The sequence below is a fragment of the Mastomys coucha genome, unplaced genomic scaffold (assembly GCF_008632895.1).
Source record: "Mastomys coucha isolate ucsf_1 unplaced genomic scaffold, UCSF_Mcou_1 pScaffold18, whole genome shotgun sequence".
NCBI classification, from domain to species: Eukaryota; Metazoa; Chordata; class Mammalia; order Rodentia; family Muridae; genus Mastomys; species Mastomys coucha.
The window spans coordinates 40861065-40883666 of record NW_022196900.1 but is presented as its reverse complement, the minus strand read 5'-3'; the positions used below and the strand labels follow the sequence as shown (position 1 = coordinate 40883666).

At 38.0% G+C, this 22602-nt stretch overlaps 1 protein-coding gene across 3 annotated transcripts; it reads right to left on the bottom strand.

Annotated features, from left to right (window-relative positions):
* Nucleotides 1-1117: 1117 nt before the first annotated feature.
* On the bottom strand, nt 1118-19113 carry Tyrp1 (tyrosinase related protein 1). Of its 3 annotated transcripts, none has more exons than XM_031376785.1 (8): nt 18931-19113; nt 17877-18346; nt 15629-15951; nt 12512-12716; nt 8517-8684; nt 6511-6690; nt 2943-3089; nt 1118-2157 (listed from the first exon to the last, which is right to left on the bottom strand). In XM_031376785.1, exons 2-8 carry the CDS (start codon nt 18259-18261, stop codon nt 1952-1954), a joined length of 1614 nt encoding a protein of 537 aa, XP_031232645.1. In that variant the 5' UTR covers nt 18262-18346; nt 18931-19113; the 3' UTR covers nt 1118-1951. The 3 variants fall into 3 exon arrangements, with proteins under 3 accessions (XP_031232645.1, XP_031232646.1, XP_031232644.1); XM_031376786.1 differs by having other exon boundaries at nt 18937-19113; XM_031376784.1 differs by having other exon boundaries at nt 1131-2157; nt 18916-19113.
* Between the last annotated feature and the right edge of the window lie 3489 nt (nt 19114-22602).

Here is a 22602-nt window from a genome sequence, read left to right as displayed (position 1 = left end):
CGTGGGAAGAGGAGTTGAGAAGGGAGTAGAGGCAGAGAAAGAGGAGACAAAGAAGGGGAAGAGAGAGGGAGAGAGAAAGAGAGAGAGAGAGGTTTACTGGGACAGTTTTACAGAGACATGTTGCTGGTGAAGACAGAATGAGCCAAAGAAGGAGAAGGAAGCAGAAGATTAGAAAAAGCTGCCAGAGTTAGTTTGAAGTCAAGTAGAACAATTCAGTCAGAAGCTAAGAAAAGCCAAGTTGAATCAGTCAGTTTGGAGAGGACCTTGAGCTAGAACAACTGAGTTGACTGAGCCAGCCAGAGTTCAGAAAGAGATAGAAAGGTTAGGCTTGGGCTGGTGAGATGGCTCAGTGGTTAAGAGTACTGACTACTCTTCCGAAGGTCGTGAGTTCAAATTCCAGTAAACACATGGTGGCTCACAACCATCCATAATGAGATCTGATGCCGTCTTCTGGAGTGTCTGAAGACAGCTACAGTGTACTTACATATAATAAATAAATAAATCTTAAAAAACAAAAAAGGTTGAACTATTCAGCAGTAAGCCTCCAATAAGAAAATTATATCTGGCAAATAAAAACCAACATTTATAAACATCTCTAAAATGTTATAAATAAAGATGTAATATTTTAACATGTAAGGTATGATTGAAGAGAATCAAGTGAATAGTGCTAGCTGAAAAATGTAAGAGCACTGTTTTTTATATATACCATTTAATATATTCCATTCTATATAGCTGTGATATTGCTTAAATAAAGACACCTAGTGAATGTAACTTTAATCTTGTTTCTCCCTGTTCTTCTGGGTTACAATTATTATTGCTATTTTTGCTTTTGAACCATTTTAATTAGAATATTTGTTATGACTAGTCTGAATAGTTCATCTTTGGAACATTGTTTAAGAGCACAAAACTAAAGAAAAATGCATATCATGTTCGAATATAACACGAAGGCTTGATATAGTGGAACACTTCTTTAATTTGAGGACTGAGGAGGCAGAGGCAGGTGGATTTCCATGAACTTTCGACTAGCCTGGTCTAGATAGAGAGTTTCAGTTCATCTGGGATAACAGAGTTAGATGTTGTCTTAAATGAAGATAGGAGGAACAAAGAAAACATTTCTGAAAACCTGGAATCAATGAAATAAGATTTTATTATATTTATTTCGAAATACACAGAAGGCTGAAAAGTGGTGAAACAATGTTGTTGAAATGAAATAGAACATTTGATAAGATGCACAGAACATGGTGTGCTCTGACTTATACCTTCCTTGCAGGCCTCTAAGATATGAGAATTAGGAAGTGAACTGTAGCAAGGCAGTTTCGTGTCCAGAAACCGAGCTAGGGAACACATTGGCAAATATGCAGTAGCAGCTGTGTTCCAGTAAGTGAAGCTTTCATCGGTACAAAGTGTGACTTTGACTGTGACCTTCTTGTGGCCTTGCACCTGAGGCCAAGTAATGTATGCTGACATCAAAAATGAGACCAGTTTCGGAAAGATAATCAGAATTCTATTGGTTTATAATGTCATGGAATTTATTTTAACTAATCAACATGGCTGCTTTTATATCTTTTGATTAGTACCAATAATAACAATACATTCACATGTTAACTCCATAAGAATGACCACTCATATATTTGAAGTACAGATTTTACATCAAACTTATTTTCCTGTGCAAACAAAGCATCAGTTCTTCATAGCATGTAGGCAATCTTTAGAATACTACAAAGTTCATCACATTATCCTCTCAGATATCATGGAGCTGGTACAACTTGCCATCTTCAACAAAACTAATAATTAAAACCTACCGAAAAGATTCTGAATTCTCATCGTTGAAAAGCAGTGCTTTAATTCCAAACCATGAAAGAAAAGAAGGAAGCAAAAGAAATATGATCGACAGCTGTCTTTCATTCAGGCTGTTTCTCAACCTGCTGCATGAGAGGACAGGCATGGGGGGTCAGACCATGGATTGATTAGGATTTGGGAGTTCCTCATATTCCTCAGCATAGCGTTGATAGTGATCAGTGAGGAGAGGCTGGTTGGCTTCATTCTTGGTGCTTCTAGAACGGATCAGACAAGAAGCACCCCCAAAAATGGCAGCTACAAGTAACAATGCAGCCACTACAGCAATGGCAATGAGTTCAGGTACAGTAAACTCCTGACCTGTTTGAAAAATGAGATGAGAGTAAAATAAATATTAAAATAGTTATCACCAAAAATGGACAGCTTACAATTATGCATTGTTCAAGGCACTGTAGCAGAGACCATATTTAATTTTCATATTTAATTTTCCTTGGCTGTATTACCTGAGCCTAGCACCTGTCATCTTGAAAGTAATCCTTAATTCCTTCTGTGAGTGAGGCACATTGAGGTCAGTGTTATTGCCATTCTAAAGTTAAAGACATGATAGGTCAAGGAATTGAGACCCTGCCCAGGGTTAATGGGCTGTTGGAAGAACTGCTAGTTTTAGAGCCCAGCCTTTTCAAGTCCCATATTCTGTGATCCTTTCCTAGGTTCTGTTTGTTGAGGAAAACTTAGAGTTAAAAGTCTTGAATTTTAAAATCCTAGAAAAAATGTTTTGAATATTTCAACAACCTTTCCCTGTACAAGTGTCTAAGCTTACAACTCATGGCATCCTTCACTTAAAACATAACCTTTTCAGTATTAGAACTAATTTCTAATGTTTTAGTTGTTTTATTTACTCATCTCCAAAGACTATGATGATCAAGTAAGATAGAGTACTGTTCAATTATTTCAGTCCTGGGACAAACTGAGTACTCATTATGCGATAACTTTTCAGTTTTTTTTTTTATTCCCAAGTAAGAATTCATGGGAGAGTTTCATATCCAATAGAACACACTAAACTCAGAATTGTGTGGACCTTACTTTCAAGATGGCAAATTTGCTTCTGGAGAACACCACAGTAAAAATACACTGACAAGACTGACCTGGCCATTGAACTTCATAAGCATATCCCAGGTTGTCTGGAGCAGTAACAAACATCTCTGTGTTGGTAACTGGAGGCCAGAATGGTACCATGTTATATTGCCTGTTATGTCCAATAGGAGCATTTTCCAATGGGAAGGTAGAAATATCTAAAATATTCCAAAGGCAGCTTGTTAGCAGACAGGAAGTTGATATCAGAGTGGTTTCTATGTTCTGAAGGCGGTTAATGTGCAAGAAACACATAGAAAGTGTTTTTATAGTTTACATCAAGTATAGTCACAAGGCAAGTATCTCTGCAGAACAGGGAGAATGTGGCACCAGCACTTGTCTTGACAAAACATGGGTTATACTTCTGTATAAGATTCTCAGGTCTTCAGTTTTCAAACCACACAAGTTAATTTAAATTAATCCACAAAACATACTTTTCAGTCAATGAAGAGCCAGACCTGCCCTTTCTTCATTATGGTGTGTAATTCAAACTTGGCAGATGGTTGTCCTTGAACTCAATTGTATCTCTTTAATATTTCTAGTTTTTTCACTTTAGTTTGACAGAAATCAGTATTAAATTGATTCCTATGCTTTACTGTTAGCAAAAGCTTCTTAAAATTCGAATCTGATCTCTAGAACACTGTTCCCTGTTGTCTCCTTTCCTTCTATCTAAATCAGCTATTTCAACAGAAGGCATTTATCTCTTAGTGTGTTTTTTTTTGTGATTAATAATAATAGTAAGGATAGGTTCTTTGTGTCAAAAGTGAGCTATGTTTTTTTTTGTTAATCTGTATTTGCATGAGTGCTATTAAACACCAAACAGAATACCCCCAAACCAGAGATGGATCTGTGCCTCAGAGGGGCACTAACTGCTTCTTTGAGGACACCTGGCATGCAAGAGGCCATCAAGGGTGAAGAGTGTCCTTTTGTAGGAGACTTGGTATCTGTGGAGTCATGAAAGGATGGTTCAGCATTTACTTTGAGAAAAAGTCAGGTACCAAAATGGCAAAGGCTTTTGTATTTCTGTGTCTTTAGCTTTACCATGTACTCCAAGAAATACAGCACTTATTTAAATAGATTGAGCGCCTGCCGGTGCTAAATATTGGTCCACTGACCAAAGAGGCCACCTTCCAGTCCTCAAAGCTCCACATCCTGCTATAGTACTAGTAATCTATGAAAGTTCTATGCTGACGTTTGTAATTCAATTACAATTTTAAACTCACATTTCCCCTGTCTGTTGAATTCTGACTTGCTCACTCTCAATTCAGTTTGTTTCTGCTATGGGATAAAGTTCACTAAAATGAGCAGAGGAGTCATAGCAAAAACAGCATTCCCAATTGAACCACAGGTAACTTCTCTCTGTAAGATCCTTCTAAAGATCCCCATTTCTCCAAGGCTGTAATGCATTGAGCTTGAGTGTCTTCCCATTGTTTTGCTGAGCCAACTTCCTCTCACCTCCTCTTCCCAAGGCCCATCTACTCCAGCTGTATCAGGCTCCTTCAAATTCCTTTGTTTTAGGATGATATTCCATTTGTCTTCACATAATTCTCAATCTTATTTCTGATTTTATTTACCTACAACAACTTTCCACTTTCTATTATACTGTGTTTATTTATAGTCATCTATCTTAATTTCTATGAACAAACAGTAAAGGAAAATTCCAGAAGAACAGCACTTCTGGATGCTACTTCTGGTGCTTAGAATGTTGTCCAGGAAACATTAAGAGCTCATCTATTGTTCAGGAAAGGATTTATGATTGCTCCATTTCCTTTATAGCTCAAGAAGAAGTAATCATTTTGGAAATGTACAAACTGATTTTTCTAAAATATAATGCATGGAGTTCTGGAACACTATGTTTGAAAGTAATTCTAAAATAATAAAAGTGGGCTATTGAATTGTACGTTACTCAGATTTATAATAGTAGTGGTGAGAGGCAGAAACAGGCAGATTTTTGTAAGTTTGAGGCCACCCAGTCTTACATAGCTAGTTCTAGGCCAGGGCTGTGTAGTGACTCCAAACAACAAAAAAGTAATCAAACCCATAAAAATTCATAAATAAGAATGAATATAATTGTTGAGAGCATTTGTCTGTGCTGAACTGCACTGTTTTGTGTCCAACAATAGGATCCTGTAGCATCATATTGTAAGACAACCACCTATTTTAGTTTTTTCAATGTTGTTATTCTGACTTCTGATTTTTATAGTTCTACAATTCTGATTTATGAAGACCCTGCAACAGTTAAAACCTTTGGTAGACTTTGGAAAAACAACCCCATCGTTTCTGCTCCTGGGCTCTTTCCAGGACTTTCAAAAGGTCTTCGGCTTTGTGGAACTCTAGCGATTCTTGCTAAGTCCCTATTCTTGCTCTCAGCTACTGCTTCAGCACCACACCTGTCTGCTTCCCACCATGATAATAGACTCACCCACTGAAACTGTTAATTAAGTAAGCAACCAGTTAAATGACTTCTTTTATAAGAGTTGTCTGCATCATGTTGTCTCTTTACAGCGATAGAATAATGACTCAGATGGAAACTAACACTATAAGCAATTAATTTTCTGTTGTTGTTACGTATCTAAATACACATGAAATATGAGGCAGGATACCAATTATATATACTAATTTATAAAATATTGAATTTATGTGTAAACTTCCTGTCTGACTTTTCTTTTTTTGAGCCAGTACCTCCCTTGTAGCACAGGCTGGCCTTGAACTCTAAATCCTCTGCCTCGAATTTCTGATTGTCAAAATTATAGGCACTACCATATATGGCAAATTATTTGTTTCTTCAGTGGTTTCTGACAGAGTAATATATTTTGACCAGCACATAGGTTAATAGCCTGGAACAGGTTGCTATAGAGGTTTCTGTCACACACAAAGAAGTGCGAATGCCCTCACTAGAAAGATACAGCAACAAAGCGCTAACCTTCAGCATCATGTGTGCATAAGAAAGGCATGGCAGCTCACATGCAGAACATTTTCAAAGTATGACATTTTATGATGTTTAAACCAGTGGAAGCCCTTTCACGGTTTGGAAAAGCATTGCACTTCTCTTAGCTGAGTAGGAATGCGGTAAATCAGGTCTCTAAAATAATACTTTAAAGAAGGCATTGAAATGAATTTAAAAGAGATTTCCTATGGTGTGATATAAAAACAGTTAACTTTTCAAGTAGAGCAAATTTCCATTTCTATGAGGTCATAAAGTAATACAGCACAGAACTGCAGATTATGGATATGACATGTTTAGTCTTTTGTGAAACCCCAGAAAAGATCTGCAACATCCTTCCATTTATTCTAAAAATGCAATGAGGAGGTTTGTTAGAAAATATAAAAACTTGGGACACATTGTAGTCATCTTTTTATGACAAAAATGCCTCTAGTGTCTTCTTATTGGTTACTGTACTGAAAGACTTCTGCACTTTTCAAGGTGGTTTTGAGAATTTGGCAAGGGCTGGATGTGAGAGCCACTGCATCTTTATTTTTGGAGCATATTTTATAGGTGTCAAGGACTAGCTTAAATTGATAGCCACACCTTCAGGATAAGCTCTTTGCAAAGCCTGCAGAAAACATAGGAAATCATCTCACCTGCGTTATACCTCCTCAGCCATTCGTCAAAGACTGCATCAGTGAAAGTATGCAGGAGGACAAAAATAGGATCATTGGGAGACAAATGGGTTTGTCCTCCTGTTCCATTCAGGAAGAGGTGGGCCAGATTGTGAAGGCTTCGAACAGCAGGGTCATATTTTCCTGTGGGATCACTGTAACCTACATTTGAAAGTAAGGGTGAAAATAGGAGATAACATTGATAGTCAACAGCAGTAATTAAATTAGAAAAAAGGTTGTCAATGCTCACCAGGCTAAATATCGCCTCATTATAACAGTGTTGCCTCTCTGGAGCCCTGGCTGATGACATTTGCTTACTATAGTCAGAACTAGGTTAATTCTGAGCTGGTAGCCTGGCATTCCAAATCTAGTTTTTAGGTTAACAAAACAACCTGCAGAGGATAATAGTCAGAATGTGTAAGTGCTGAATTTTGACAAAGCACAGATTGTTCTTCATGGAAACAGAGACAGTGGAAACCCTCCAGTTACTCCTGCGACCACTGGGAGCTCTGTCTTGGACACTTTCCCACCTTCCTCCTTTGCAATGAGTGCCAGCATATGTATTTTTAGAGAAATGATTTTGTGGGGATGCTAATGTGTCACAATTTGCCCACTTTTTTTTCTATAAACTGGGAAAGTTTTACTTTCAAAACATTAAGTAATTTTCATAGTACATCTACATGTTTAGGCTGACAAGGATTAAGGTCAAGTAGGTCAGAAAGCAGAGGGCTTGTGATTAGGGATTAAATTAAATGAGTGTGATTGGGTTGAGCTGTCATGAATATACATTCACTAACTTACTCATTTTTAATACATTTAATCCATATTTTTTTGACTCAGAAAACATAGTCTATTGCTCTAAAAATGAGCACTTTAGCTTTATAGATACCCATTTACCTATATGAGGTAAGTGCTGAAGCAAATATTGAATCAACTTTGGTCCGTGAGTGAATACCATTTAAACAAACATAAGGAGTGTACACAAATTTGATTAAAGAGCACAATATTAAAAGTAGCAATTGGACTTATGTCTTACATATTTCAGATCATAGGAGAGAAAGGGGGTTGGTGCATCTAACAAGTGTCATGCAGGAACTCAAGGGAAATTTCAACAGTAACAAACAAAATTAAGTAAGACATATATCCCCTTAGAAATTTGAATATATATATATATATGTATATATACACATATATACATATATATACACATTTATATATATATAAATATATATATATCACATATATATACATTTATATACACATATATACATATATATATAAATAATTATTGGCTATCTTAGAAAAGTCATTGCACCTATTTGAATTGTGCATTTTCTTCAAAATACTTTAGTTGTTATGAAATGAGAAACATCAAGTTAAACTTCAGTAGACCTTTATTTAAACTTTTATAGATCTTAAAATTTTATACCAAGTAACCTAAATAAAACTTCTCAACAAACCAGCCCATATAGGCTGTCAAGTAATTGGGATGTAAAGAACTGTTAATCTTATTTTGTAAAGAAACAATTTTATGGAAGTCATCTGTCAATGCAGCAGGACAACTTTATTACACACGCTGGCTTGATAACCGTCAGGCACTAAAGTTAAAGAGGCTCTAGATATTTAAGAGTGGGGCGGTGGTGGCACACGCCTTTAATCCCAGCACTTGGGAGGCAGAGGCAGGCAGATTTCTGAGTTTGAGAGCAGCCTGGTCTACAGAGTGAGTTTCAGAGAAACCCTGTCTTGAAAATACCAAAAAAAAAAAAAAAAAGTTTAAGCCGGAATTCCCCATGGGTTTTCTCTCATAGCCAAATGGATTCTGATATTTTTGAAACAGAAATTGTGACTGAATCAAAATCAACAGCCAGTTCACATGAGCCCACGTGATCAGTATGGCTTTCAAAACCTTTTCAAAGCCATCTAATTTGGGACACTTCAACTTGCTCTTCCAATTGGATTAATTCAAAACACCAATTTTATTTACTTGCCTTCCACTGTATTTCGAAAGCTGTTTGTAGAATTGGAATAAAAAGGAGGTGTGTCAAACACACGGACCTCCAAGCACTGAGTGACATCCTGTGGCGCAGGAAGACGCTGCACTGCTGGTCTCCCTACATTTCCAGCTGGGTTTCTCCTGATTGGCCCACCCTCAGTACCTAGGGAGGAAAGGAATGTACATAAAGAATATCTACAGGTCTGAGCATTGCTCTCTTTATATAGCTAAAACACTGAAAAATGGATCCTTATGAAAAGACATGTTTACTGTGAAACACATCTAAATTATGTTTTCCTACTTCCGTGAATTGAGACAACTTGATATTTAAAAAACATTTGAAGGAAATAATAATCACGGTGAAAGACGGGGGTGTGAGTACTGCTAAGTTGCAACAAGTTTTATTACAAGAACGTAAGTACATAAGAAACTGAATTTTGTTATAAGTAATTTTATAAAACTAAATAAAAATGAAAATATATATTTCACACACATATACATATATAAATATCACTTGAATGCCATCTGTTATAAGTCTTCAAGAAATAAAAAATATCCTCAAATCTCATTGGAATATTGTGCATATATATTTCAGTCAATAAATGTTTCTCATTTTTAAAAATCAATTAATGTCATCATTAAACCATTTAAAGGGTGGTATAGAGTAGGGAAGAAAGGTAAAGAAAGAAAGGAAGGGATGTAGAGGTAGAGAGAAAGGAGACGGGGGGTGGGGGAGGAATAAAGAGTAGATTTCCAGGGAGCACTGAACGACTGGATGATTGGGGAAGAATTTACATAGGTAAAGTCAGAGAGATTTTGCAAGATGACTCGTCTAGAAGAGGAGAAGTCGCAAAGACCCAGAAGCGTCCTGCTGTTTGTCTCATGAGAACATGAGAACATTCCTGGCACAGTGCCTTGTGTTTTCTTGGTGACAAGGAGTTGCTTGAGACTTTCTTTGTGACTATAAAAAGGGATATCTTTGGGGGGTGGGAGGGCTTGCAAGGAGTAGAGCAGACTGTCAGGAGGAGGAGAAGCTAGACCACAGCCTTATTGTGAAGAAATACCAAGCTTAGTAGGTTATATTTATTTAAACTGGAAGTGGAGGAAAACTGGAGCCTTATGTAAATGGGACAAGGTAAGCATGACTCAGAGCACATTTCACAAGTATTCCATGGTGATTAATAGACTCATAAGTGCCCCATAGGGACAAGGCAAGTAATCTATTGGCTTGTGAGGGACAGCAATGCAACTTCAGCTTGTTTTCCTCTTCTTTTACAAACGTCTTCTATTGAATTCTTAGCACAGCACTGTCTGCCTGCTACATTAATATAACATGGCTACATTAACAGAACAACCATTAAATAGGACTGCAATGTCCATGTACACTTAGGGGGTATAGACTATCTTCAGAAAACCTTCAGGCATCACTAAATCTCAAGTCTGACTTCAAGATGGAATTTTGAGGATTGCTGTTTGAGGTATTATCATCAGTAAGTCCAAAGAAAGAAAAATACTGTCTACTTTGGTTGCAAGCAACTGCACCCTAGTTAATATTCATGGAGTTTCATGGTTGAGAGTTTGGCTAGTAAAAGATGCCAACTGAGTCATTTTAGTTTTTTTTCCCCAGTCATTGTGAATATTAGTTTGCGTATGGACAACATCTGTCAACTCAACCATTAATATCCTATGACTTGTAGGCCTGTGAAATTTCTACATCAGAATGAATGAGAAGTTCAGAATGTCTAAGAGAAAAATAGGTTTGAGAAATGCTGTAAAAGATGAACCAGTACTTTTCATCTGATGAACTGCAGATGTATGAAGGCTGAAAGAACAAGTGTCACTAACTCAACTCTTCTCACCTACTAAATTCAGTGAATAACAATGGAACAAGTAAATAACAATGGACTTATAGGATCACCAAAGGAAGGTTAATCCAAGGACATGCATGTACCAGTCTTCTGAAGAAGATTCCAATGAAACTGTAGAAATGAATAACATCTTCTCAGTCATAAATAGAAAACAGAAATAATTGAACAAGACGCAGTAAGAATCTTATTCTATGAGATACATGATGTGATTGATACAGGCTATTTTTCTTTATTCCTTACTGTGTTTGAGTTTTGAAATTGAGTGTGTGTGTGTGTGTGTGTGTGTGTGTGTGTGTGTGTCTATGTGTGCACACGTAGAGGTGAGAGGATGACCATGTGCATCTTAGGAATTGAATTCATGTTGTCAGTCTTGGCAACATGAGAGATCTTTGTAGCTCTCTTTACCATGTTCAATACATATAATGTTTGAATCTTACATCCTGTATTATCACAATAGGTAACTGCAAAATTTGTTTATCCTAGAATAAGTACTCTTCAACTTCTTATGATATTGTGAGGCTTGTTAAATTGAATGATTGGAAAAATCTATGGTAAAATGAAATATTTCCACTTTTATGTTTTTCTCTTATGTTATATTTTCATTTATTCTTATAAATTATTCATTCTAAGCTGGGAAGATAGCTTATAAAAGTAAAGTACTTGAAACCAAGTTTGACTGAAGAATCCACAGAAAAGAAAATGAAGTAATTTAGGGCCCACTAGCAATATCAGCATTGAGCAGGTGGAGACAGGTGTGGGCATGAACCATTGATGGGTAATAAACATTGCTCTGCATCCCTCAAAGTTAAGTGGATCCTGGAGTCTGGTGTTAATCCCAGCCCCTGAGAGACAGTAAGTAGTCTGGCAGTTGGATCTCTATGAGTCAGAAACCAGCCTGGACTACGTAGCAAACAGCAGGCCAGCCAGAGCTATACAGTGAGACACTTTATCAAAAATTAAAAAGGTAGGAAAAGCCAAAAGAATGACAGGCTGAGGGTGCTTTATGATCTACATATATATGAACACATGAGTGTGCATGCACACAGTATCAACATGCTTAGAAAATGTCTAAAATACCCCAGCCCTAAATATAGCAGTCTGGTGAGGAAGATGAATGTGTTAGTGAGGATATGCTGACCTTCAATTTCATTCCTCTGTCACAAGGTGGAACCAATCGCTCAGGTGTTAGACTTCTAAGGGAACTTTTGTGTATTATCACATTTTTAAAAGATATTAATACAGAGCTTAATGCTTTCCTAGTGGGGAAAGTATACTTAGTTCCTTTGATTTATTTATAACTATTCTCTCTTTAAGCTTCAAAAGCAATACAAACATTGATGCATAAAATACAAACACTAATGTGTCACAAATGCAACTAAAGTACAACTCTAATTTTCATATGGAAAATCAAGTATTTAAAATATGTGGAAATGCTTGCAGAAGAAAAATAAGAAACAGGAGAGACCCCCAACAATGAAAACTCAGTTAGTAGCACAGGGAGGATAACTATGTTTCATGGAAGAAAATAAAAAGCTCATGAGCAAGCTGGTATAGAGCAGACATATTCCATGGCAGAGGCACAGCAGACAGACATATAGACACTTTCTTTAGGAGAGTTGAGAATATTGAATCTGCCAGCATTGCTGTTGCTACATCTTCCTATTCAGAAGGCATCTCTATGAAAGGTATCATTTTGGATTTTAGTTCTCTGGCTGAACAAACATAGACTTTTTTCCCTCTGCTTCTCTCCCTCTTGTTCTGCTCCCATTTTTGCACATTTCAGATGTTCTTGGGAGATGTTTTCACTGAAATTCCAGCCCAAGACACATGACTGCTAAGCAGTTCTGATGTTTTAAGAGGATTAATCTACACTAGGCCTTTTGACAATGAAGTTAGAAATGCACTGATGGAATTGCTGAAGAAAATCAACAAAATACACCAGTACTTTGTGTTTCCCAGGGGCACCCTGTGGACTGCTTTGAGTCTCTAGGGTGCTCAATGTGCACCTGCACTGATTCTCTGAAGAGAGATAGCAGGTTTCACTCTGAAGAAGGGCCTTACAGGAAACACAGTCTCTTATAGAATAAAGAATTTTGAGTAGTAGCTGTCATTTGTGTCTTACTGTTGCAAAGTGTTCCCAGGGTATCGTACTCTTCCAAGGATTCACAGACCACTCTCCATTGTGAAAAGACAGAGTTGGGGCTTATAAGAGTAGAATCGAAGTTGCTTCTGGATCCCATCAAGTCATCGGTGCAGACATCACAGACATTTCTCCCAGTTGCAAAATTCCAGTAAGGAAGGGAGAAGGAAGGCTCCTGCAGCATCTCCTAGATCATAGAAATTCATTAGTGGTCCCTGCTTCTGCTTACATCTTGTGTCTTGACTTGCTTGGCTCTGGTGTCCTTTTCATTTAGCTCTCTACCTACTAAGGAATCAATGAGTGTGTCAATCATGTTTGGGATCCCAGAGAGTCAAGGACCTTATTGAGCAAAGCTTGGAATTTAGTTGGGGGAGTCAAATGGGCAGGAGAAGCAATGAAACTCACTTCATGAAGAAATTTCTCCAAATAATTTGGAGGGAAACATTGTTTGCATTATTGGCAGATAATTGTGTTTCTATTGGTTATATCACAATCCTTGATTTTTCAATCTCTTGCACTTCCTTATTTTTAATTGAAACACCATGAAATCTTAGCAGTGTGCGAGCTCAGCTTTGAAGTGATTTGTGGAATGATAATTTTTTGGGGGCCTTGTTTATAATGTGGTCTGGATGACTGGAGTTAGTTACATTCTAGTTTGCTGACAGACCACACACTTTGTCTCACACAGACTCTGTTTGCAAAGCACTAAGAGTTTTGTTTAGAGACCTACACTGCAATGCTGACCTAGGAAGACAGGCATCTGCCTGAAGCTCGCAGACAAAATGCTAAGCAGAAGTGAAATGAATTCTGAGCTTATTGTTCTTAAGACCAATGACCTAGTTTCCACTTTGAAACTATCTCACATGTTATTGAAAATGCATGAGACCAAGGACACATGCTTATATTATTAGATTCCTTAAAACACTGCTTCTCTCATTTGCCTTTCTTTTAGCCCTTGGGGAGTTACTTCCAGAGGGGGAGTTTTAGTGTGTAGCTGCTTTTGCCTTCTGTGTCTTTTAAGCACCTGGTGATTTCTGCTCTTTAATTGCAGCTCCCTTCTAGCAAGCATCTTCTCCTTGGGTGTTTTAGAAAGTTAGGAGCTGCTCAGGGTATCTCTAGTTATTGATCTCCAAAGGTTTAGATCACACATACAAAGACTGTTATCATGTCTCACAAAAGTTAGTGACAACTTCCAAACTCATTGTCAATCAAGAACAACCGTGGTTGGGCCTTTGGCATTAGGGCACATTCATATGGTGCTACATGTCACTCATAGCCTGGACCACGATGATGCCTTGTGCTCTGGGCTAAAAAATATACGTCATTGAAGTGGAAGTTACACATGCAGAACTGCAGCTTTTACACACTTTCCACCTGCCCTTTCATTTCGTTGAGCCATTGAGAAACCGTCTTGAGGGAATGAAGATCTAGAGTCAGTTACAGATGACAGATTCATCTACTCACAATCTATTAAATGTCTTTCTTGTAATCAGAGCTTTAAAATATGATGCGGAGAAGACTAGAGGGGCTCTTCAATCACCCTCAGAGTGCACCTGAGCAGACTCCTGTCAACTATCTGACTCTGTGTTTTAGTGCATCAATTCTGTCTCTGCTACCCATTATTTACCCTTGAAATGGCTAGAATAGTAACATAGCACTCAGCAAATTAACAAATAAGTCTGGAGAGACTTTGTGTGTGTTTGTATGTTTAGGTAATTTTAATAAATTTTAAGACTTTAACTTTAGGATAGAGATCCATGACTGTTGTCTCATATAAGAAGCAAGCTTAGTTTATAGCATTAATAACTGAGATTTAATAATATACAATTTTAGGCTGGCAGTTGTGGCACACAACTTTACTCTTAGCACTTGGGAAATAGAGGCAGGCAGATCTTTGAGTCCGACGCCAGCCTTGTTTACAGAGCAAGTTCCAGGGGCCACACAGAAATTCTGTCTTGAAAAATCAAAACCAACCAAATAAATAAGTAAGTAAGTAAGTAAGTAACTAAATAAATAAAGCTGGGGATTATGCTATAATAAATAAATAAATAAACTAGGGCCTAATGCTTACTAGGCAATTTCTCTATCATTGAGCTAATCTCAACCCCCAAACTGTTCACTTTTTGAATAACAGTATTTTTCCCAAAACACAGCTTATTAGTGAAAAGGCAATAATACTATAGGTATGCTACCAGAGATGTTAGTGTGTTTTGAGTGCATTTGCTTAAAACCAAACCAAACCAAGGAATCAACTAACCAACCAATCAACTAACCAACCAACCAACCAACCAACCGAACAACCAAAAAACCCTTGCCATTACTGTGCTTCAGCTGAGGTCTACTTTATATTTTCCTTCAAAAATCTAGTTTTCAATTGAAAGTTTCTGTCTAAAAATATGTCATTTTGAGGTCCTTTTAGAAAACATGGTATGTAAAATTATGTTTCGAATTATGTTTTGATGTGTATGAGTATATATATACATGCATACACACATATACACAAACACAAACACAGACACACAATACAGTGAAATAATTACCACCCCTCCAATTAACATATCCATTGTTTCTTTACAGTTATGTGATGCTTTTGAGAGTGGTTTTCTGTAAGCCCTAAAATGGTTCGGGCCTATAGAAAATATAGTTTACTGAAAATGAAAGGATTTAAGCTCTCGAACCATCAGCTGTTTTGATGGTTATACATAGATGGAAGGGTGAGATGTGAAGGTACTCCACTCCCCAGGGGGTGGCAACTGTTCACATTCTACAGGGGAAGAAGACCTGGAAAGTGAGGTTTTTCATTTCTAGTGTTTTGTTTTTGTTTGTTTGTTTGTTTTTTGTTTCATAAGTCATTTTGTTCTGTTATCAAATTATAAGAAATTCCAACTTTTAACTCTTGCCGAAACAGGTCTCCTTTTTTCTCTCATCATGAACATTATGTTCATTTCACTGCACAAAAGACCACAGTTGATAAACTATCAAATAATCAGAGTAGGAAAGATCTTGTCTGAAAGTCTAGGGCACCCAGATATTGCTCATTCTCGTCATTCAGTACAAAATGAGTCACATGTTGGGACCTAAAAAACAGAGTCAGCATACCTGCATGTCTCTCTCCAGCTGCAGCAGGTGGTACCTGTGCCATGTGAGAAAGGCTGGTCCTTCGTGAGAGAAATCCACATCACCAAAGCTTTCCTGGCCTGCCCCAAGGAAGGTTTTTTTGACTGAATAATAGTGTGTCCAAACAAAGTAGTTGTAAATGGAAATGTTCTCAAATTGTGGTGTGTTGCCATCTGGTCCCAGTATGTCTTCTGACCTCCTTGTGGCAATGACAAATTGAGGGTGAGTTGTACGCTTCGCCATATCCAGTGCCCTGACAAAGTGGCTTTTTTCTTCTGTACTTAAGTCGAGAAGATTTCTCCTGACTTTAAGCATGAAAAGATGAAGATGTGGAAATTAACACAATCATATTACAACATGCTATGCCTCCAATAACCACTAATGGCCACATGTGTACCTGTTCAGACCTTCTGTCTATTATTTAGCTGGTTATCATTTCCAAGGTGCTTGGGACCAGATATATTTTGGAGTTTGCACATTTTGAATATTTTCTTATACATTATATTTGGGTCCAAATTACACATTATATACATTGGGTCCAAAGCTAAATGTAAAATCCATTTGTTTCATATACACCTCATTATACACATAGCCTGAAGACAGTTTCAACCACACTTTCATTATTTTGTGCTTAAAACAAACATTAACAGTATGGAGCTTTCCATTTGGAGCACCCATTTGGGGTTCAAAAATTTCAGAGTTTGGATAATATTGGAATTTTGACTTTAGAGATGTCCAATCTGTATATTATTAAAAATACTCTTAATTAAATCTGTGTTTAGACTGATCTCTCTTCTTTCCCCTCTTTGTCTCAGCAATTTACTCTAAGATTTCTAAAAGCTTTCTTAATATTACAGGCAGCTTTGTCATTTATTGTCAAAAAAAGACTGCCATATTTATTTCTGTGCATTATTGGCATTTTTCAAGAAAATTCTACTTCATTGTTTTTGTTTTTTCAATACATGATTTCTCTGTGTAGCTCTGGCTATCATGGAACTCATTCTGTAGACCAGGCTGGCCACAAACTCAGAGATCCTCCTGCTTTTCTCTTTTAAGTGCTGGGATTAAATGTGTACATCACCACCAGTGGAATTTTCTACTTTATAAACATCATAAATCTTAGAAAAATAAGGCACACAAACACAGCAGAATGGTTAAAACAGAATATCCATCTTTTGGCATATATTTTAGGTTTAATTTTCATGTTATGTGATATTTGGATAAAAAGAACTTGTGTTTTACAAAGATATGAAGAGGACACACACACATACATACATACATACACACACACACACACACACACACACACACACATGTTAGGCCAGGGCTTGGATGATAATAGTCTCAAAAGGTAATTTGGAAAACCGTTGGTCAATGTCTGACACATGGAAACCAATCAAGTGCTGTTGCTGTTACTGTTTAATAATGCACACACCTCCTCATTCATCTAAAATGCTAGAACTCCATCACTACAGTGAGGAATCGTGAGTCACCAGAGCTGCTTGGAGAAGTGAGACTGTTTTCTTTAGAGCTAGCTAGATCTCAGTGGGAATGATTTGTTTGTCTAAATCCATGAGTTTGAGCTTTCTGAATCTAATGTACAGGGATTAGTATACAGACCTCTAGTCACAAAGATCAGTTCCTAACATACAGGAACTTCGTATTTTTGAAGGAAATACTGTGTGTGTGTGTGTGTGTGTGTGTGTGTGTGTGTGTGTGTGTGTGTGTGTGTGTGTAGGGGACATACGTATGTGAAGACCAGAGGAGAATGTCAGGTGTCCTCTATCACTCTGTACCTCATTTTCTTGCGACAGGGCCTTTCACAGGAGTTCATTCCTTTTTCGCTAGACCTGTAAAATTCAGAACTCCAGGGATTGACCTGTCTCCCATCTTTAGAACTGAGCATACAGTCATAAGTGGCCACACCCACATTCTTATGTAGGTTCTGGGAATCTGAAATCAGGTTTTCTTACTGAAGCAGCAAGTACTGTTACCATCCACAAAGCCATCTCTTCACACTTATGGAAATACCATTAGTTACAAGGTGTGGATTACAATCCCAAGCCTCTATACCAGACACATCTCTTTGACTTTCTAAGCCTCAGTTTGTTCAACTGGGAAAAGTGGGCTGAGCTCTAGAATTTAAGGTGACTCCTGACTTCTGTGTTGCAGGATTCACCTAACCTCCAGACTAACTCAGTGAAACTACCTTCCCCGCCTTTCCACTCACCTGTGAGAATTTTCTGGTTGCATGCAGCTCCTCTCCACCCAGGACGGCAAGTCCCACAGTTGTGTCCTGAGAAATTACCACCGCACTGACATGTCCTATTAAAGAACCTCAGAGGCCAGCCTTCTCGGTCATCTCTACCATCATGGGGATAATGGCGGCTGTGGGGTCGGGAGTCTGCAGTCACAGCCACACACCTGCCCCTTCCTGATGATGAGCCACAAGGGTCAGTCCCTGGTCCAGAGGAAGGGAACAGGTCTGGGCAGCACACCCCACTTCTCAGAGCCTCAATATTGGCACACTCCCGTGGAAACTGAGCCCAGACCTCATGAAACAGCATCAGGGAAAGGAAGATAGAGGCTAGGGGGAGGACTTTGTAAGATTTCATGCTTTTAGAAGCAAGAGTGCAGAACACAGGTCTGGTATGCTGCTCTTTGTACGGAGAAGACAGGGGTGCTCAGATGAAAGTACAGCTGAAAAAAAAAAGGCAAAACAGAGTTGCAGAAGTTCTTTTGCATACTCTTTCAACCCACTCCTGAAATGGAATCTTTCATGTGCAACAACATTTCTAAACAAAAGTAAAAACAATTATTCACCTTTAAATATCTGCAGGCATATCTAGATTACAGAATCCACTCTCCTGGTATTTTGAGTTTTCTTATTTAAAATTTCTACCCATAAGAATATTATTCTAGGGCTGGGGAGAAGGCTCAGTTGTAAAGAGCACATACTGGTCTTACAGAGGAACTGAGTTCAGAGCCTTGCACCCACATCAGATTGCTCCCAACTTCTTGTTTTCAGGAATCACCTCTGCCCTTTATGGGCACTTGCTCTTGTGCACACATATCATGTACATACACATACATAAAAAAGTCAATCTAGTTTAAAAAGACTTTTCTTAGATGTCATTTACCAAAAGCATCGACTAGCAGGTGACTACCATAGTAATATTTAACCACGGATATGAAAGGAGAATGGGAAAGCGTTTTCTAGCAAGCCAATCCCCTTCATGTTCATAGAGCTTTGGCCACAGTATACCCACCACAGAGCTGTTCACCAGTACCATGAACTCCTGGAAGGTGTCTCTGCTGATCTCCTTCCCAGCTAGTGCCGGACGTCTGCTTTTTCCCTGATGCCAGCTGTTAATTGCATGTGGTTTTCTGCCAGACAGTAAATCCCAAGCCAGATCACTCACACTGGGAGGGGCTGGTGCTCTCTTCCAGCTCTCACTAATCCCTTCTCACACCAGTGAATTCTCCTGCCCTTTAACTACTAGGCAGCACATGACTCCCTCCCCACTGGTTTCCTTGTGATGGTTAAAGTCTTAAGAAAAGGTCAGACACACTGATTTGGAAGATGTATTAGAGACACTGAAGAGCTTTTGTTTTCATTGTAGTGATTTTATTTTTCTTTATCCGTACACCACAAAGGGTGAAACAAGACGAATTGCTTTCTTAGTCGAACAAAGGCCAGGGTAACACTTGTGTTTTCTGTTAGCTTTTGCTTGTTCTCTTTTAAAGAGACGTTTTCTCTCAGAAGTTGAAAACTCATACATATGTAGCCAATATTCAAATGTAAGCCCGAGTTTGGCATACATGATTACTCTACAAAGCTTGTCAGAATGCATGATCAATGTTGGATGGCCTTTTGGTGCCAAGCAAGAAGTATACAAAAACTGTATAAAACAACCAAATGTGTGTTTAAGAACCAAAAAGACAGCTAGGAATATATCTATAATTAAGGCAGGAAAGAATAAGAGTCTGTATTGTATGCCAGCTACATCATTTGTTGCAACTGGGGTTGTTTTAAACAGTGCTTGATAGAAGATGCCTGAAATCCTGAAGTTATTCATCTCTCTTTCTCAGATTTTAGCCAGTTACACATACAACCTATTAGTATGTACTCATACTAGGACATTCCTTTAGATGCTTAAAGGAAAACCAGGACATTTCTGTTTGGGACTTATTCCATACACAGGGGACAAATTTAGTTTTGTTTCTGTATCTCTAGGCAATTTGAATCTCACGAACAACCATTTCTGTATAAGTAGGCTTCAGTGACTAGATTTTTTCCTCCCACTAACACTGTCTCAAAAGTGTACTTGGGTTGCTGCATATGAAATATTATAGCAAAATTTTATAGGTTTATGACAGTTTGACATATCATTCTAATAATATATAATAATATATTTACCCATTCTCCAGTTATTGGACTTTTGGGTTGTTTTTATGTATTTTTTTATCTTGTGAAAAATACCACTATAAATTGTCTTCAAATGTTTTGTTTCATATATATATGTATATATATAAACATATGTATATATACATCTCCATGACAAATATTTTTAGAGGGAATTGTTATCTTGAGGCTTGAAAATGTGTGTAAAGTAATTCTAAATTACTTTCTAATGTGTTTATATCATTTTCCATTTTTGTCAGCATTATTCAAGGTTAACCTTTAGTACTACTAAACTCTCATCAGTTCTACATTGAATCATCTGTCCTTCTCCTCAGCTTTACTCTCTGTGGTTTCAATTCTTTGTAGTCTGCTGGTATGAAAACATTAAGCAGAAAATTCTAGATATAAGCAGTTCATAAGGTTTAAACTGTGTGCCATCTGTGTGGAATGGTGAAAACTCATACCAACCATCTGGACTCACTTCATCTTTGTTCTGTGTTTCCACACCATCTCTGTTCCCGATCCTCTGTTATTAGCATGTAGCTCTGACTTCCATTTAGCTCCCTTGTCTTTGTGGTCTCCATCAAGTGACTTTAGATAAGACACTTAGAACATAGTGTAAAATGTAGATGAGGGTTATTGTGGAAGAACATAAGGCATTTTTAAGGGTGAGATGGACAATAGCCAGAGGTATCTTTATGTAAGCATACATGCTAGATAGCTTATGTAATACTTGTAAAGTTTACAGTATACAGCTTCCTTCCAGAGGCTGGACAGATTTGTTGGAATTAGTTCTTTAGGGAGAGAACAATGTTATATGTTTAGAAAGCTTTCAGTAACATAATTGCCATGCTCTCTCTCTCTCTCTCTCTCTCTCTCTCTCTCTCTCCCTCTTTCTCTCCCTCTCCCTCTCCTTTCCTCTCCTCTCTCTCCCCTAAATTAGAAAGTCACATCTGCAAAATCTAAGAATTAATAAGAAGTGTAAACATTCGATAATAAACATCTATACATGTTAAAAAGAAGAAAAGGTCACATCCCTACCCAAGGACAGAGAAACAATTTAGATATCACTGTTTTGATGAGTTGCCAAAGATCTTGGTTTCAGGTCCTGGTTTTATAAGCTGCTGATTATGAAGAAGGAGAAGAAGAAGAAGAAGAAGAAGAAGAAGAAGAAGAAGAAGAAGGAGAAGGAGAAGGAGAAGGAGAAGGAGAAGGAGAAGGAGAAGGAGAAGGAGAAGGAGAAGGAGAAGGAGAAGGAGAAGGAGAAGGAGAAGGAGAAGGAGAAGGAGAAGGAGAAGGAGAAGGAGAAGGAGAAGGAGAAGGAGAAGAAGGAGAAGAAGAGGAAGAAGAATAAGAAGATCTTATTCTGTAGTAGGTCACAGTGTGTCCAATAGTATATCCCTTGTTCACACATCTTTATTTGAAATTGACCATTGCATTGAGCCATTGGTCTGTTTCGAGGACTTTTGACTTCTGCTACACTATCTATACTAGATCCCCACGGAGAATGCTTCTGGTTATCCTGTTGCTGCCCTGTGTCATGAAGATCCTGCTGCTTTGAATCTGCAGGAGCATGGATTTTTACATGCTCCAAGAGATAAAAAATTCACAAAGAACTAATAAAAAGTTAAAAATGGCTAGGACAAAGTAAACATTATTCTTTTTTATTGGATACTTTATTTATTTACATTTCAAATGTTAACCCCATTTTTGGTTTCCCTTCTAGAAACCCCTTATCCCATCCCCTACGTCTGCTTCTATGAGGGCGCTTCCCCACCCACCTACCCACTCTCTCCCTCTTTCTCACCCTGGCATTCCCCAACACTAGGGAATTCCCCTATACTAGCCTTCACAAGACCAAGTTGCCTCTCCTCCGACTGATGTCTGATAAGGCCATCCTCTGCTACAAATGCGGCTGGAGCCATGGTGTGCTCCCTGTGTAATCTTTGGTTGGTGGTTTAGTCCCTGGGAGCTCTGGGGAGTCTGGTTGGTTGATATTGTTCTTCCTATGGGGTTGCAAACCCCTTCAGCTCCTTCAGTCCTTTCTCTAACTCCTTCATTGGGGACCCTCTTTCCTCCCCTGTCTCTGTTGTATGTGTGTGTGCACTTGTTCTTGTGGGTTCAAGTGTGTGTATGGAGGGCATAAATCAATGTCAGATGCTGTTCCTCTGGTGTTAATCACCTCAATTTTAATGACAGGGCCCTTTCTTTTTCTTTTTTTTTTTTAATTTTAAATGAAAGGTTTATTTTCTCAATATAGGGAAGTAAGAATAAACATTAGTATGTTTTTCTAGAAATAGGGGGAAATAGTGACTCTTAATGGAACATCCACACTGACTATTGAGTTTTTAGATTACCTAATATGCGAGGGTACTGAGCCCAGGAACATTTAACATAAGTTTCCTGGCAATGTTGTAGATCTAAAAGCTACTGCACAAGAGATACTATTATTAGGACACTGAAGAAATTGTCACATTTACTCATACATTGCATGAAATATTTGCTGTTTGGTTTTTTCCACCCAAGCCTCTCCACACACATCACATGAAGC